The sequence below is a fragment of the Pyxicephalus adspersus genome, chromosome 11 (assembly GCF_032062135.1).
Source record: "Pyxicephalus adspersus chromosome 11, UCB_Pads_2.0, whole genome shotgun sequence".
NCBI lineage: Eukaryota > Metazoa > Chordata > Amphibia > Anura > Pyxicephalidae > Pyxicephalus > Pyxicephalus adspersus.
In genome coordinates this window covers 45793249-45810478 of record NC_092868.1, presented here as the reverse complement: position 1 = coordinate 45810478, position 17230 = coordinate 45793249, and the positions used below count along the sequence as shown (strand labels likewise).

Genomic DNA, 17230 nt, shown 5'->3' with positions numbered 1-17230 from the left:
GATAAGGGAAAATATTTCTCAACAAGGATGCAGACAGCAGTGGAAACCTGATTAAGGCTCTAATGCTTCATCATTCCAATCAGAACATAGGGAAAATTGCAAGAGTTGGAATTGCTCCATAATCTTTCATTTGTATGTGTGTTCTTTTTGTTTTATTACAGTGTCAGATTGGAGTTCAGTAACATAGCCAACACTAACACCTAACTGAATATTTTGTCAATGTCTTTGTATCAGATTTCTGAGCTGATGGAGCAGTGTAAAAAGCTGAAATTGCAAATCAGTGAAAAGAAATTGCACACAAATAAGCACTTAGGAGAGGGGGATAAGGATGTGGAAAAGGAAAAATGGAGGTAAGTAATAAAGGCCAACCATAATGAAAATTGATGTAATTACCTATCTGTATGGGATTATTACCCGTAATGTCAGTACATAGTATATAACAGATAATGTCCTTTATTCAGTAAAATAACCTCACCTGCCTGATTGAAGTTTTAAATACCCTCACCTGTCCCTGTTCCTTTCCTATGCCATTTTTCTGCTCCGCTTCTGGGTTGCCGATCTTCAGCCATCTTGTTTGGCTGGGATGAGTGAGGTCCCACAGTTGTTCATTTAATCCTGGCTGCCTCGGCCCCAGGGAAATGTCATGATACCAGGCATATCCTGCACATGCGTAGTTCTGTGTGCTTGGAAAAAGAAGATTGTGAACAGGCAGGTAAGCATGTTTTATTGTAGAAAGGACATCACCTGTCCCTTTTCAAATAAGCAACCTTCCTAATTGTAATTTTTCTTTGCAGAGCTATATTTGTGGTACTATAGTAGCTCTTTAAATGCAAGGTCTGCTGTATAAGTTTGCTACCCCCACCTTCCCCCTTTTAAACAAGGTAAAGAACTGCCTGTTCACCCAGTTTCTGCCCATTGTGTCTAGCTGGGAGTGACACGAGGAGGGTAAGGTTGCCCCTTGCTCAGAGGAACCCAAAATAAAACTATATATTATATATTTGTTTCATAGTGCTGCTTTGTCAGAACACCAGAGGAAATGTGAAACCCTCCAGCGACAGATCCAGGAGGGACTGGAAGACAAGCAGCGCCTATGGGAAGAAAACTTGCAGCTTAGACAGGACGTAACTCTAGCAAGGCAAGATCTTCAGTCCAAGAGAGAAGAAATTGCACGCCTGAGACAGGACCTCTTTAATCTGCAGAATCCCATGCCCAGACCTCAGATATGTGGAGATGGAGCTGAGACTGTTTCAAAGGTTTGTTACATGGTTTTCTCTGTGTTGTAGGTCTGTTCAAGACTTGCATGTGGTCCTCACAATTTTTATTTTATGTTGGTATGGGAGTTTGAAGGGGGTAACCCAGGGGGTAAGAGTTTGGCATAAGGTATCTACACTTTTGGTGGCTATATGGTTGTGTTCTTCTTGGGTGAAAATCTTATACTATATGTATAGCAGTCCACAGCACCATCATGTATTGATGAAAGATTATTCGCGAATGACTGATATTCACTGCTATGGGGGAGATCACTGTACGGAGCCACTTACTCATCCCTTCTCCATAAATGAGAAAAAAATATCCAGCACTTTCTGGCAACTTAGTACACAAATGTCTGATTGTTTATTTTTAACGTTTAGGTTCAAAACTATAGTATTTGTTGTATATGTTTGCAAATACTTGTGAAGCCAAACTGTTGAGTAAAGGCACCTCTGTAAAGTGCAGTCCCTAACACAAGCCCATTCAGCTGTCGAATGGTGGGTCTGGGCCTCTGACATGCTGCTGTATCTTTACTACATCTTTCATTAAATCCACCTACCTAGGCTAAACTAAGATAACCCTCCCCAGCTGCTACATTGATTCCAGAACCTTGGCATCCTCTGGTGCAGATTTTCTCAACTTTTTTAACATGAGAAAACCTTCAGATATTCAGGAAGCCCCTTCTAAAATTACCATATTGACAGCTCACAGTATATTAGTATGTTGATCATTAGGAAGAATACCTTTTAGATTAAAGGCGAGTTGGAAGAATGTCACCATTACAGAAAGCCAAAAAGATCATTGGCATCAGGTAGTCTGACCTGAGAGTCAGAAACTGCTCATTGATTAGGAAACCACTAGCAACCTCTGGAGTAACCCTAGGGTTCCACGGAACCCTGATTTTTGTCCTTTAGGCTGAAAACACCCATGGAAGTTGTGACTTTCAAGTGAAGGTAAGAAAGCAGCTTTTCCCATGCATGGTATAAATGGATTTTTTTTCATTATCATTTGGCAAAAAAAGTTGTAGGACTTTTTCTGTCCTTTAAAAATAATCTAGAGTGGTTTATCACCTTGCATTGCTTTTCCTGCTGTTTTTTGGCAGAATCTGGCTGGGGAGGCCCTTATCCAGCAGCAGTTTGAGGAAATCCGCCAGCTCCGCCAAGACCTTAACAGAGTGCACAATGTCTGCAGCTCCGCAGAAAAGGAACTGAGATATGAACGGGACAAAAACCTGGAAATAAAGAAACAAAATATCCTTCTACAAAAGGAACACACTAAGGTACATTTACACCCATGAACTGGCAGCATTGGATCTTTGGACATCTGTCAAGCAATCCTGTAGGCATTACAGAACTGGGAAAGAGGGTGGCTTACATTTCTTCAAGGAAATAAGTCGCTGCACATAAAACATCGGGTATAAAAACCAATTAGGGGAACACGCAGAAATCCGACCATTTACCATGTAATAATATGGTATTAAATGCTTTCAGTTAATAGTTTGGAAGCCAATTTATACTGCAATGTTTTCTATTTATCAGCTATTCAGTGAGTTTTGCCTTTTTTTACTCCGTGGTTGGATTTAATGTCTTGTGGTTGCACCTTTCAATAGTATATAATTATTTTCTTACATTTTATGCTAATCCAGGTGAGCGAGGAATTAAACCATGTGAAGCAGAAGTATTCCTCTGTAACTGCTGCACTCTCCAGTCTGGAAGTTGAGAGGGAACAGCAGCAACAGAAGATTAAGATGATGGAACTGGAACTTCTGAAAATGAGCCACAATTCTAAAGTTCAGAACAGCTGGCAGGAGAAACTGGAGCATGAAAAATGCAGAGCAGTGGATGCTGAAAAATCGGTATGATTCAAGCAACAAGAAGTAACATAAAGCAACTCCTTAATTAGGGAAAAATATATAGAGCTGTACAGCTACTATCTTTAGGGGGACTATTAGATTCTTGGTCCTTTCATACAGTCCATTACCCTATTAACTACCTGTGCCCTTGTGAAATACATAAAGCTGTGGGTACTGGGTGCACCTTTACCGGAAACCACCTCCCACATTGTAATTCTCAAAGCCTGATCAACACACGTAAGGGGTTGTTAGCTTTGTGCAAAATAGTTTATTTAGTAAGTCATTTAGGATATTTTAGGGGGTTTTAAGGTAAGAGCAAATATTATTTGGTGTCTGCGTTATAGCATACTTCAACTTATGTCCGTGTACCTAGTTTAAAGGGAAGTTCAAGAACTATATTTCTGACCCCTTCCCTGTCATGTCCCATTTAATTCACACCTTGTTTCCTAATGCAGACAGGGAAACCCGGAGACCTTTTAAAACTAAGGTCTACTCATTTGACATTACTGAAAAATACATAAAGAATGATCTTGGTAATTTATTTATATGATGAACATAAAGCCTGACCACCCAGAAGTAGAAATTCTAGCTTTATTAGCCAGGCAGGTGGAGGTGATTAAACACAGGTCTTGGGTATAATTTTCTTTAACCGTCTACTCCACATGGTAATTATGCTATAGCACAAGTATGAATGTGCTGGAGAATGTCTATGGCTACATTCCAGGAGACTCGGAGCTGCTTAATTAATCTTTTCCCTATCATTTAAACTCTAAGTTTCTCAGCAGAAAGGGTACACATAATCAAGTCCCAACATGCTTTACCCACCAGGAGGGGACATAATTTTTACACAGGCAAATATAAAATCATATGTTTGTTCTAGATAGGCTGCTTCCTGGGAAATGAGAGTGAGATATCTATTATTCATACTACTTTTTGGGACTCAGAGTGCCAGTGGGACTTGGCAACCAAGAGCCAAAAGGTTATGCAACTTGTGCCCAATTATCTGAGGCAGTATGTCCCAAGACAGAAGAACCTGGACAGAAAAATGTAGAAATGTCATGTATGACAACTGCTACACTTTGTATACTGTGCTATACGTTATATATACATTCAGGAAACAAATATAATTTTAATACCATGCAGAAAGGTGGAACATAAGTGATAGCAAACAGAACTACGATTAACTTGGCAGGTAGAGTAGTTAACATATGTTACAAGTGTTTTTATATTTCATTTACCTATATGTACATGTAGCCCCCGGGTTAAGGATATCCAACATATGGACCTCTCCTAGATACGAACAACGATTACCTGCTGACTCGTGTGCAGGACGGAGGCTTGATGGGGGGGGGGGGGGGTGATGGGGTGGTTTGCATAACTTGCAGAGGAAATCTTTTGCTAAACACAGCTTTTCCTGCAGCCTTTTGTAACTCTTTAATGACCAAGACAAACTCTACAGTTGTTTCTTTGTGCATATCAAAGCACAGCTTGCTCCAGTAACTGACACCATGCTGCCTAATATTATAATGAGACAAACATCTGTCCCAATGTACTTGGGACAGATGTTTGTGTAATGTACTTGTTCTGACTTACATACAATTCAACTTAAAAACAAACCTACAGTCCCGATCTCGTATGTAACCCGGGGAATACCTGTATAATATAAGTGTGTGTCTATATATAATATATATCCTAGACTCTCTCATATGTAGTGTACATGTATGGCTTGTGTAATATCATCATGCATCATACACATTTGTTGTAACTTCCTATCTCTTTTGACGTCTATAGGTCTTAGAACTGCAGCAACAATTGCGAGCTTCTCAGCATCAGATTACTCTCTTGGAAACCCAAACAGCTGACAAGCACCACCTGGAGGAAGAACTGAAAAAGGCAAGGGAGAGGGACTCCAAAAGAAAGATGGAATTACAAGAGGAACAACTTAAAAGGTAATTAATATTCTCAACCTCCAGAATTATCATGTTTTTTAATAAATACATCTGCACTGCACAATGACAACAATGAATACAGGTTTCATTCAGAAAAGATTCAGAAAGGATCTTACTGTGGATGAAGAGGCATTTGGTGGGCAGCACTGACCCCTGCCATGCTTTTTTGAAGCAATGGAGGAGATATGCTGTACTGGAATGATGGCTAAAACAAGTATAAATGATGAAGGGATGGGGGAGAGGTGCTCCTGATTATCATCCACTCTGATCTGACTATCTATACATTGTATTTCTCTCCCACTCTAGACTCCTATCCACCAACACCTAATTCAGCTAGAATACAAGTAGATGGCTGATTTCTAGTTTATAGTTTTTGCATTTTATATATCTAATTTTGTGTTCTTACAACATATTAGCATTTGCATCAATGTGTGCATGCTATGTAAACTTCTCTTACATATATGTACAGAGGACCTATCATCAGATATCTTAATGTTAGGTGTAAGATATTATATCCCAATGGTGAGAGTTACACTTAGGTGAATCTCATAAGAGTCTATGTGTTCACAACAGACGCCCGGGGCCATGGCTCAATTGCATTACTGAACCTATTGTGGTCTGATTTGGATCATAAATATCCTGAACCAATGATACCTAATCCTAAAGAGTTTCAGTGGAAGAATGCATTATTCTCTTGGCCTTGTCTAAGGAGATCACCATTGAAACTAAAACCCATTGATGCCCTGCTCATGTGTAGGAGTAGCAAGACACAGGAACAAAAATTCAAATCTCTACACGTGCCCTTATCAGTAATAGATGAATGGATACCATAACAACTTTTGACTGTAAGAAAGTAATTCGACAATTTTTTATTGAGGTTATGGTACATTGTTTGCTCCTAGGAAAGTTTTGGAAGAGAGCTTGGATGTCTTGCAGCAAGAAATTAAAAGCCTTCATGAGAAAGAGATTTCCCTGACCGAGAGCAATTGTGCCCTTCAGATTAAACTGCACCAGCAGCAGTCACTGCTCCAACACCTGGATGATGAGAGGAAATCTGTCACATCTGAGGTCAGTAAATGTTCTTATGGCAGTATTAATCCCACCTATTTACCATATACTGGTGAACATTTGGAATAGGTCTTTCTCTAGGACTTTGGGGAGTGAACTCTGCCCATCACAAGTCATTATGTTAAGAAATCCACTGTTTGCCCCTTTATGCCTAAAGACAGAGTTCAGGTAAAGATTGGTAATGTAATATTTTTTTTGCTAGCAATCCTTTAGCCAATGTTTAGAGTTTTTTTGCATTCAAATGTTTTACTGCATCATAGGAATGACATATACCTTAAAGCTATATTTTGCTCCAATGTAAATGCAATCTATAAAAACATCCTGTATTTCATTACAGCGCACAAGTTGTGAGAGCGCCAATCAGAAGCTGCTGGAAAAAGTGCAGGATATGCAGCAAGAGAAGGAGCAACTACTGAAGGAGTATGATATTCTTCTGAAACGGCTGGATGATTCTATCAGGTAGGATGGTTGCTAGGGAAGTACAAAGTATGGAATGTAGCTATGAAAATGTAACACCTCCTATTCTTTCACATTCATATAAACCCCAACAAAGAGCATTTCCCCTTTGGTCTGCTAAACATGCTATTGTTTTGTTTGTCCAATAGGGTCAAAAAAGACCTGCCAGAAATGAGTGCTGTTCTATGCACTCTGTAGTTTGACCCAGGTACTATTAGCAGCCCTGTCCATTTCACTTTGTGGACTACAGAACATCCCTCCTTATATTATGGTGATAAGGAAGTGTTCTCTGGTAATGTTCTAGAGTGACATTGCTGTTCCTGGATACAGCACAGCAGGCATTGTCACTATAAAACAGGAAGTGAGTTATTGGCAGGATACCAAGATTTTTAGACTTTAGAGGAAAAATGCCTGATAAAAATGCAACTACCAAATTGGGGCAGATACATGATAGTGTCAGTTCTCCCCACAAGCCATTTATGAGCTGTCATTTACCAATCTATCTGCACTTATCTGCTAATTACCTAAATGTACTTGTTAGAAAATTTCATCCCTTTCCTGCCAAGCTTCACCTTTTTCTACAGTATCTCAGTTGGTACAAAACACTGCACCGCCAAGACATATGTACTGGTCATGTGAAGGGGCTAAAGAGCATTGCTTTTGTCCAAGGGGAGGTAGGTCACATCCATCTGCCAAGGTCACATCCAAATTCCAATGTCCTGCAAATGGATATAAAAGTAACTAGATTACGTGCAATGGGTGTTGGGGGGGGCTGTTTAAAATGTACCTATTCTAAGTTCATCACAAATGTTAAGTTACAATATTCAAATCTTTCTGTACAACCAGGAAATACAATGAAATGCAACTGCGAAATAAAGCCAAAGTCAGCCGAGCCAAGGAGATGTACTTAAATGAGCTGAACCAGAGGGACCAGCGCATTAAACAGCTGGAGATGGAGCTCAGTGTGTCCAAGAGCCAAACAGAAAAGGTATGCTTAAGAGTTAAACCCATACATTTACATTGTGATGTTATGCTGCCCTTTCTCTAGTCGATAGGTTCTTGACCAGGGTAAATAATTGATATCTACTTAATATCATTTCTCACTATCTTTTCCAATGATAAAAGACTGAAAGATGAGTGAATGAGCGCTGTACATACAGTGCCATTCTGCTCTATTAAAAGGGGAGGGGGGAGAACGTGTGAGTGTCACCCCACTGTGCACTCTCCCCTCACTTGTATTGCAGTCGTTTGTCGTACATCATTCATGAATCCGCCAAGGCGGATCTATTATCGTTGTCGGACAAGCACTGTACACACTGTCATATTCTCGTCCGAAACTATCCCTGAAACGATAATCAGACAAGAATCACCTGAGGTGTGTATGTAGCTTTAGTCACCCTTTGACCAGAAGATCTAGGAGTGATCTCAACAACTGCCAAACAATGGAAACACTTAACAATGTTTGCACTGATAACTGACAATGTTTGTGAATGACAAGGAGCACTTCCATTGGCGGGTGGTTATTAAGGAGCACTCCAAGCTATTTTTTGGTTGAGCAAAGAATGGAAATTTGTGATCATTCTTCAAAAAGGCTATTAGGCTTATTATTAGGCTCTGTTCTAGCCTCTGTATTTGATGCCTTGTACTTTTTTAGCCTTGTTTTACATGCTTACTATTGACTGTTTTACTGAAAACTATGAAATGGATCAAAAGCTTTCCAACTTGCATAACAACTGAATAAACCATTTGTCAGAATTCCTAAGACCTTATAAAAAATGTTTTTTTTTTGTGTTCTGTGCAAGACCCGTCACATTGCACAAGAAAAAAAGAAGCAGTGTCTGGTCTTAATACAGGTAAAGTTTAACACTGGATTGTTGTACACATTGGAATACATATACAAAACACGTTACAATTTAAATAAGTATATTAATATTATGATTTTTATTAATTAGGTATACATATATCTTGCATTTAGACAAAATTTGCTTTTCCAAAGTTCACCTTCAACTTTTTGAACCATTGCTGCACTGCTAAAACTCCAATATAATTCAGCTGTCATTGAGCTCAGAAGTGCCCATTACAGAGGGCCTAGATTTTGTATCCCATCTGTGGCATATCTCCTGTCTTGCTATTTGTGGAACGTACAGGATCCATCAGAGGTCTGAGTTACTGTTATTTTCCTTTGCTAGGAACAGCAGCTGATTACCAGCATCACCGCAGTGAATGAACGTTTACATGAAGAGAAGAGACAGCTGCTGCTAGAGATCACTGAGCATGAAGCTACAGTGAGCAACCTCAAGTGGAAATTGTGCTCAGTAATGAACAGGTATGCAATTTCTAATCAGCAACTGAATACACAACATGGTACAATACGTCCTTATTCTTTAAGAGGATGCTGGCTGCTTTTGAAATCTAAGGTTAATGTACTGATTTCTGTCCTCTGCTCTTAAAATAAGTACCCCAAACTTCATGGAGAATGGGCTAGGAATCCAATGGAGATAAATGCAAATCTGAACAGGGCATATTACAATGCCTTACTTTTTACTGACCTCGTCTTTTTAAAATACAGGCTCCTGGTGCTTAGTACATTGCCTTCCGCAAGAAATAGCCATACTGTGGTTTAAAGCAGCGGTCACCAACCTTTCAGACTTCAAAGACCAATAAATTAATTTTTTGAAATCCTGTGGACCAATAATATAATTTTTTTTTAAAAGATAAATACATTTGTAAAACAATAATCTTCTTAATGGTGCTGACAAGGACTGTGGAGGCTCTGATTCATTGATTAATTAAGTATTACTATTGTTACTATTATCATTAGTTGCATTATCTTTGGTATTACTAAGGAAATGCTAAATATTTGTTTGCTTTTTCTCAGTCATTATGGGTTTATTTATTTTGACTCTTAAGACCAACAAGAAATGATAGCTATCAAAGTCAAACTATTTGATTCCAATAAATATAAGTTAAATAAAATACACAAATAAGGTCATACTTACCTAAAAGCATCTGAGAAATAAACAAATAAAATAAAACAAATCGAATGAGAATCGATATTCGAGGAGCGGGGTGACTGTTGTAATAGAGGAAACAATACTGAAGCGTATGGCTCGGTAACGTTTGCCTCATACAACTTAATACTACACTGACGTCGCGCTGCGCCTCCCTTGTTTTTCTGTCTCTAGAACAGTTTGTGAAATTAGTGCACGTCACTATAAAGGCAAAAATTGTCATTCAGATTATAAGAATTTATTAGAATATTATTTTGTTTTAATATTAATAAAACATAAACATTGCACATAATATCCAACTTTTTCTGTGGACCACAAGTGGCCCATAGCCCACTGGTTGGTAACCACTGATTTAAAGGATGTGATGGACCTGGCAATAAAAATGTAACTGGTCTTGAATTCCTTGAAACCAGTCTACAGCTTATTTAAGGTATATACAAATATTAGATTATTATTGCTTGAGACTAACAGCCATGATTGTCTCAGAAAAAATGAAAATCTAGCAAGTGTATAGTGGTCTCCCAACACCATTAGACAATCCACCTTGGCAAATCAAATGGGGATTACTGCGCAGCAAGATGTCACTCACTTGTCCTCCCCTTTCTCCATAGAACAAAACGGTGCTGGGTGTAGAACACTCATTCATTCTCCTGTCACAAAATATTGTTTCCAACAATAGAAATCCAGCGTCTGTGCAGGCCTTTACTAAGAAATAGTTAAATGTGGATACCGTGCAGTAGGATTTTACCGCCTCCAAGACAGAAGGATTTGAAGTGAGAGGACACTTGAGTACACACCACTTATATTGCACATATCAGTTCAAGGTTCACTAGTTCTCTTTAAAATTGTGAAACCGGTTTTATAAAAGAAAACATAAAGGTACGCTACCATGGGCTACTGGAGTGACAAATTTGCCTAAAGCAGGTTACTGCAGAACAATTCATAGCACATAAATACTAAAAAGAATACTTCTCTATAGCTCATATGTGGATATGTGCAGCTGGTTATCAAAATTTTACTCTTATTTTAGATTTAACATTCCTGAAATTGTTTATGTCCATTTGTGTCATCCTAGGAGTGAGATTCTAGATCATGAAAACCAACAGCTGAGGGAGAGCATACTTCAGCTTTATAACCAAATGCGCTCATTAAAGCAAGTTTTAAAGAAGTTGCAAGCCCTCAACCTACCTGTAAGTATGACAGCTGTACCAATATGTACAAATATTAAAAGAATAGATTATATACTTAACAAAATTAAAGAATGACTGGTCTTTAGTCTAAAGTAGCCCTGGCTTAATTAACAAAATAATAAATTTAACTGTTCTGGTATAGAGTCTGGCTCTACCCAGTATACTTTATGACAAGAAGACAATTTTAAACCAATAAAGCAACACAATGCCAATAATAAGTATGTGTCTTCTGTGACAATATTCTCTATATACTGTTTATGGATATTTAAAGTGGACCTTTCCTTTACCCATTCATGGCAATGTAAGAAAATCAGCCAACTTTCCCATTTCTCCAGCCGAAGTTACTCACCTTACCTCACTCCTATACTCTCCTGTTTAACTGGGAGAAAAATAGCAATTTGATAGCAATACCCAGACCTATTGGAGTAGGGTTGGGACTGTAGGCTTTTCTCCCACCCATGTGAAAGCACTGGAACATTTGAGAAGTAACAGCTCTGTCACATGAGAACAATGGAGTGCGGCATATAAACATACTTATCCATACACAGAAGGTCAGGAAATTACACTTGGCCTATAGAATTGCCCATATCGGGTTCCTCATGTAGGTGCTATTATCTATCCACACAGCACAGCAATGCCTGCATACTTAACCTTCGCTACTGAGAGTAAATATGAGTCAGTTTGTTTTGTAAGGGACTCCGATAATTATTATTATTATAAAACAGGATTTTTATAACGCCAACATATTAGACTGTGCTATACATTACATAGGGGTTGCAAATGACAGACAGATACAGACAGTGACACAGGAGGAGGAAAGGACCCTGCCCTGAAAAGCTTACAATCTAGGAGGTGGGGGAAGTGACGCTCAATTGGAGGGGAGATCATAATGATTTGGTTTAAACGCAACTTGACAATTTTGACAAATTTGACAAACTTGACAATTGACGAAATCTGGTTAGCATAAATGAATAATTATAAGGACACTTAGGATGTGGGATAGAAGTAAAAGAATTGCAACTGCTCTGTGCCTTAAGAGAAAATAACCCATGGTCATCCTTTGCCTTGCAATGGCAACTATTTAAATATTTAACCTGCAAGATTAAATCTCTTCTATTATTTTTAGGATATTGCAATGATGATTCCATCTGATTGGCTAATGAGAGTGGATGAAATTATAAATCTGCCAAATGAAAGGTAAGAAGCCTTTTCCTAACGTGACATTCTGTTTTATCTCTAGAATTGTTCTGTGTTGTTCTTTTTATGGATTGCTGATGGATTGCCAGAGAAAATACCTTTCTGACAACACTTTTACTGACAATATTTTGGAGCTCAATTCTCCATTCCCTCCCTGGAGGACCCTGAGTACTCTTTGAGCTTCCCTTTTATATTATGCATAACTTTTTTTAAAAAGCCTCCCATGTTACTACACAAAGTGCTCGAAAAAAAAAAAGGTTTTTTTGGAACCCCTGTGTTAGTGTATGTGGTAATGTAACTATCAGAACTTTATTATTTGTTTTTTTTTCTAGCTTTTCAGAAGTGACACGCCACAGCTCTCCTGTGATTAAAGTTACTGAAGATGGAAACATGGAACAATCTCCAGAAAGCTCTTTTCCCTTACCGGTCTCCCGCTCTGATACATCAGAGGTTGGATATCTTAATGTCCATTCCCCCAAAGTCATCATTGCAGCCTCAGAGGACTGTGGAGTACCAGAATCAAGAGTCAATGATGTATAAAACTACTTGTAATATTTGCCTAAGATAAACAGACTCAGACTGATGATAGCACTATGTAGTTCTTTCTGGATTGACTTAGGTGCCTTCCCTTTAAAAGTATTCAGTTCATGCTGCTAATTGCACAGTGAGGTTGAGCCATTACAAATGGCTCCACCATGTAAACATAATTTGACTTTTAATGTTTGTATTTTTATTAGAATATAAAAGATTTTAATAAGACTGCTTGTGCTTCGCCTTCATTTATATAATTTCTTATATATTGTTTCAGTATGTCTTTAAATATATAATTTATAATTTATTTTTTTAACCCCTATGTTTTGTTCTCTTTCCCCTTTGGACCCCCAACTATCCCAAGTGTATATAAAGCATGGGCCTTGGCTTCTGTTCCTAGTCAGAGCTAAACTGAGCAACCCGCCATACAACGGGCCTGGTTTATTAAAGGTCTCCAAGCCTGGAGAGGATATTTTCATCAGTGAACCTGGGCGATCCAGCAAACCTGCCATGGATCTGGTGCAGGATTAAAAACATTTGCTAACAATACTTCCCCCACCTCCTAGATTATAAACTCTTTGGGGCAGGCTCCTCTCTTCCTCCTGTGTCACTGCATCTGTCTGTCATTTGCTACCCCTATTTAATGTACAGCCCTGTGTAATATATTGGCGCTATATGAATCCTGTTTATTAATAATAATAATAATAATAATAATAATATGCAAATGCATTTTAAGAAATTTACTCAGTTGCTTGTATCAATATGTCCTTGGGATCTGAGGTTCCCCATCTTTACTAACCAAGGAATTAAAGAACCCACATTTATGCCATGAAATATAAGTCAAGATCCAGCCTTCAGCAAATAAAGAACCTCCTTATCCTTTGCAAAACCAAGATAGGAGAACAAGACCTGAAACCTAATGGTTAAGATCTAAAAACTTCTGTTTTGTCTTTCAATGAACAGAATAGTAATAGTTTGTATAGTGCCACTTCTGTCGTCATGGCCAAGAGCATGTACAAGGGTTAAACTCTTCAGTAAACTCTTTGCTGCTCCACCTCTTCCTTGCCCATTGTCTGATCAATCATAGAATCTATCTTTTTCATGTCTGCAGGCCAGGAGTTGCTTTTGTTAGTATAGATCTATGTGGAATTAGCTTTTGTGTGTTATATGCAGATCTTATCAGTGGCATCAATGCTGGAGAGTGAGCTCTGTATGCTGGGGTACAGATCTCACCTGTGACTATTAGCTATGGAGTTAAGCTGCGTACACACCTGCAATTTTTCTCATTGGAAAGGATCTTTCACGATCCTTTCCAACGAGAAAAGACTGCACGATGCATGAACGATGCTGTACATACAGCACCATTCATGCTCTATGGAGAGGGGAGGGGGAGAGCGACGGAGCGGCACCCTGCTGCGCGCTCTCCCCTTCCCTTTCATTAGGATCGGTCGTCGTCCATCGTCCATGGATCCGCCAGGACGGTCGTCGGACGATGGACGACGACCGACTGTACACACGGCAGATTTTCGCCCGATAATTGGCCGATACCGATTATCGGGCGAGAAAAATTTGCCGTGTGTACGCAGCTTTAGAGTGCAGAGCTCATTAGCAAGAGACCACGGCGTTTAGAGATCACTGAGCACAAAGCTACAGCGAGCCACTTCAAGTGGAAATTGTGCTGATTAACAACACCGGTATGCAATATGATACAAAACATCCAGATTCTTTAGGCCTGATTTATTAAAACTCTTCAAAGCTGGAGAGGATACATTTTCATCAGTAAATCTGGGTGATCCAGCAAACCTGGAATAGATCTGGTCCAGGATTCAAAACATTGCTGCAGCGAGACATCCATCCTTCCCACGGCTCCTCCTCTGCCGCATCTCTTTGTAGTTTTCTCCATTGGCTTCCATTTCACCTGAGAATCGAATTCAAGCTCCTGCACCTTGCCTTCAAATCCCTCCACAGTTCTTGTCCCACTTACCTTTCTGACCTGATAGAAAAATCCTTCTCTAGCCGCTCTCTTATCTCCTCCAATGACCTACCAATGACTTCCTCACTTATAACCCCATCACAACACGGCTCCAAGACTTTTAGAGCTGCCCCGACTCTCTGGAATGGTCTCCTTCGTCCTATTCGGCTAGCTCCTACTTTCTGCTCTCAAAACCCATCTTTTCAAACTCCAATTGTATGAGACTTCCCCACCTCCTAGATTGTAAGCTCTTCGGGGCAGGGTCCTCTCCTCCTCCTGTGTCACTGTCTGTATCTGTCTGTCATTTGCAACCCATATTTAATGTACAGCGCTGCTTAATATGTTGGTGCTATATAAATCCTGTTTATTGATTATAATAATATTAATAATAGCAAATGGCAAATGAGTTTGAAGAAATCCATTTCAGATTTAGATGAAAGTGTATCCTCTCCAGCCTTTGAAAAGCTTTAATGAAAAAGCTTTGGAGTGCAGATCCTATTGGTAGCATGCATGCTTGAGGGTAGGGAAGAGATTATCTTTGGTTAATGGGATGCAAATCTAACTAATAGCATTGGAAACTGGGAGTAAGCAATGGTATCTCTGCAGCAGATCTCATTGCTGTCATAAAGACCTATAAAGTGAGCTGTTGGTGATGGCATGCAGATCTTGTTTTTAGGAAATTTGTGAGTTCATCTTTCTTCCTTTGTAACCTGAAAACACTATGGATGGACGATGGCATTAATATTGGCATTTTTGCACAGGCCAGTTTATTTTTGCAGGAGGTGAGTCCTGCACATTTAGTCCACTCATTGAACACAGCGTGTGGGAATGACTGTTTGACTTCAATCACAAATCTTTTCCAATGCTGGAAAAGAAAGAAAATAAAAATCCCCAGCACATTTCATTGTAGTACTTCAAAGCTTTTTTATAAGAATAAAAGGGGCCCATTACACACTCATATCAAGGGCATGCAGCAGAGACATTTAATGGTGTGCAGTGCAGGGCTGCACAATGAAAATCATAAAAAGAGCCAGAAAGGTTAATAAGTAACTAGTTAGGTTAGGGAGAATTCATTAAATAACAATTTATACTAAAGGATCAGTTGTCCTTTAAGGATGAAGTAGATGCATTATGCATATTAGGATAAAGCTGATAAAGTTCTCCACAAGTGCCTTTTCAATTCCTATTACACATGACCTCAGATGACCCCCTGTGACATCATGCAGAAAGCTGTCTTTCAAGCTGCCGAAATAGCTCAGTTGGGAGAGCGTTAGACTGAAGATCTAAAGGTCCCTGGTTCGATCCCGGGTTTCGGCAAGAGGCTGTAAATTTTAATTGGTACCCCCAGTGGGCTTAAAGGAACAGACATGTTAAGGAAACATCAGAGGGTGAAAGCAATATGAACACAGCATGCACAAACTGAACCTATTCATATCAGTCTACATAGAAAACTGCCTTACTTTATGCAGAATGAAATTTTGATGTGATAGTTCTCTTTTATTCCCCTATAAAAAAAATCTAAAAATAGTTTGGATCTGTATTATTTATTGGCCACTGGAGAATCACTTGATCTATATATTTGTCAGTTTTAGGGATTGTGATAGGTTAGCAGCACTATTCTGCTATATTACAACATCTCACCCATCTCACTCTTTTCTTTCCTAAGGCAATGTGCCTTTTGCATATCATTGTCTATTTCTCCATCTGCAATACACACCGTGCCTTGGTTATTCATTCCCCTTCATTACACGCAGTGCCCCATCCCTCACCATTACTCACAGTGCCCCATCCCTCACCATTACACGCAGTGCCCCATCCCTCTGCATTACACACAGTGCCCCATCCCTCTGCATTACATGTAGTGCCCCATCAGTGCCCCATCCCTCTGCATTACACACAGTGCCCCATCCCTCACCATTACACGCAGTGCCCCATCTCTCTGCATTACATGTAGTGCCCCATCCCTCACCATTACTCACAGTGCCCCATCCCTCACCATTACTCACAGTGCCCCATCCCTCTGCATTACACGCAGTGCCCCATCCCTCACCATTACACACTATGCCCAATCCCTCTGCATTACACGCAGTGCCCCATCCCTCCGCATTACACGCCTTAATCCTTCTTCCTTGGCACATGATTCTTCCATCATTTTACTAATCACTTATGTAACATCTGATTCCTAAATAGTTTTGTGTTCATTTTAAAATAGGATGCGAAAAAGCAACATTATGTTGGTGTTTTATGTGTTTCACTGAGGCCACACTGTATGCAAGGATCATATAATGCCCATTTGCACATTGGCATGCGATCGAATGTATCCTCACGCTTTGTCTAAAATCTTTAATTTGTTTTTTTAAACAATGAATAAAAATAATTCAAGTTTCATATTGCCTTTATTGATTATCATCTGTCTAATTATACATCCCCCTTCTCCTAGATTGTAAGTTCTTCGGGGCAGGGTCCTCTCCTTTGTCACTGTATGTATCTGTCTGTCATTTGCAGCCCCTATTTAATGTACAGCGCTGCGTAATATGTTGGCACTATATAAATCCTAAATAATAAAAAAAATAATAATAATTATATTAATAGTCCATAATACCGTAGGAACTTATGCAACTCTTTATGACTCAGATAAGCATACCACGGGACAGCACTATCTCTTTTACTCACCAGCCGAAATAGCTCAGTTGGGAGAGCGTTAGACTGAAGATCTAAAGGTCCCTGGTTCGATCCCGGGTTTCGGCAAAGCT

General features: G+C 39.3%; 1 protein-coding gene and 2 non-coding genes across 7 annotated transcripts in view; all 3 read left to right on the top strand.

Moving 5' to 3' along the window:
- CCDC30 (coiled-coil domain containing 30) overlaps positions 1-12733 on the top strand; it is a 33486-nt gene extending 20753 nt beyond the window's left edge. For 4 of the 5 annotated variants that reach the window (XM_072427183.1, XM_072427181.1, XM_072427180.1 and 1 more), the window contains 13 exons: positions 235-350; positions 1010-1253; positions 2166-2204; positions 2354-2530; positions 2897-3106; positions 4895-5052; positions 5955-6120; positions 6458-6579; positions 7423-7564; positions 8766-8902; positions 10663-10777; positions 11904-11974; positions 12307-12733. In XM_072427183.1, coding sequence (XP_072283284.1) covers positions 235-350; positions 1010-1253; positions 2166-2204; positions 2354-2530; positions 2897-3106; positions 4895-5052; positions 5955-6120; positions 6458-6579; positions 7423-7564; positions 8766-8902; positions 10663-10777; positions 11904-11974; positions 12307-12514 — 1905 coding nt within the window. In that variant the 3' untranslated portion in view covers positions 12515-12733. The remainder of the gene's footprint in view (positions 1-234; positions 351-1009; positions 1254-2165; positions 2205-2353; positions 2531-2896; positions 3107-4894; positions 5053-5954; positions 6121-6457; positions 6580-7422; positions 7565-8765; positions 8903-10662; positions 10778-11903; positions 11975-12306) is intronic. The other variant, XM_072427182.1, reaches the window with a different exon arrangement.
- Positions 12734-15721: 2988 nt separating this feature from the next.
- Positions 15722-15794, top strand: TRNAF-GAA (transfer RNA phenylalanine (anticodon GAA)). Its single transcript has one exon. It is a non-coding gene; the product is annotated as a tRNA-Phe (tRNA).
- A 1358-nt stretch (positions 15795-17152) lies between these two features.
- TRNAF-GAA (transfer RNA phenylalanine (anticodon GAA)) lies at positions 17153-17225 on the top strand. Its single transcript has one exon. It is a non-coding gene; the product is annotated as a tRNA-Phe (tRNA).
- The last annotated feature ends 5 nt before the right edge of the window (positions 17226-17230 follow it).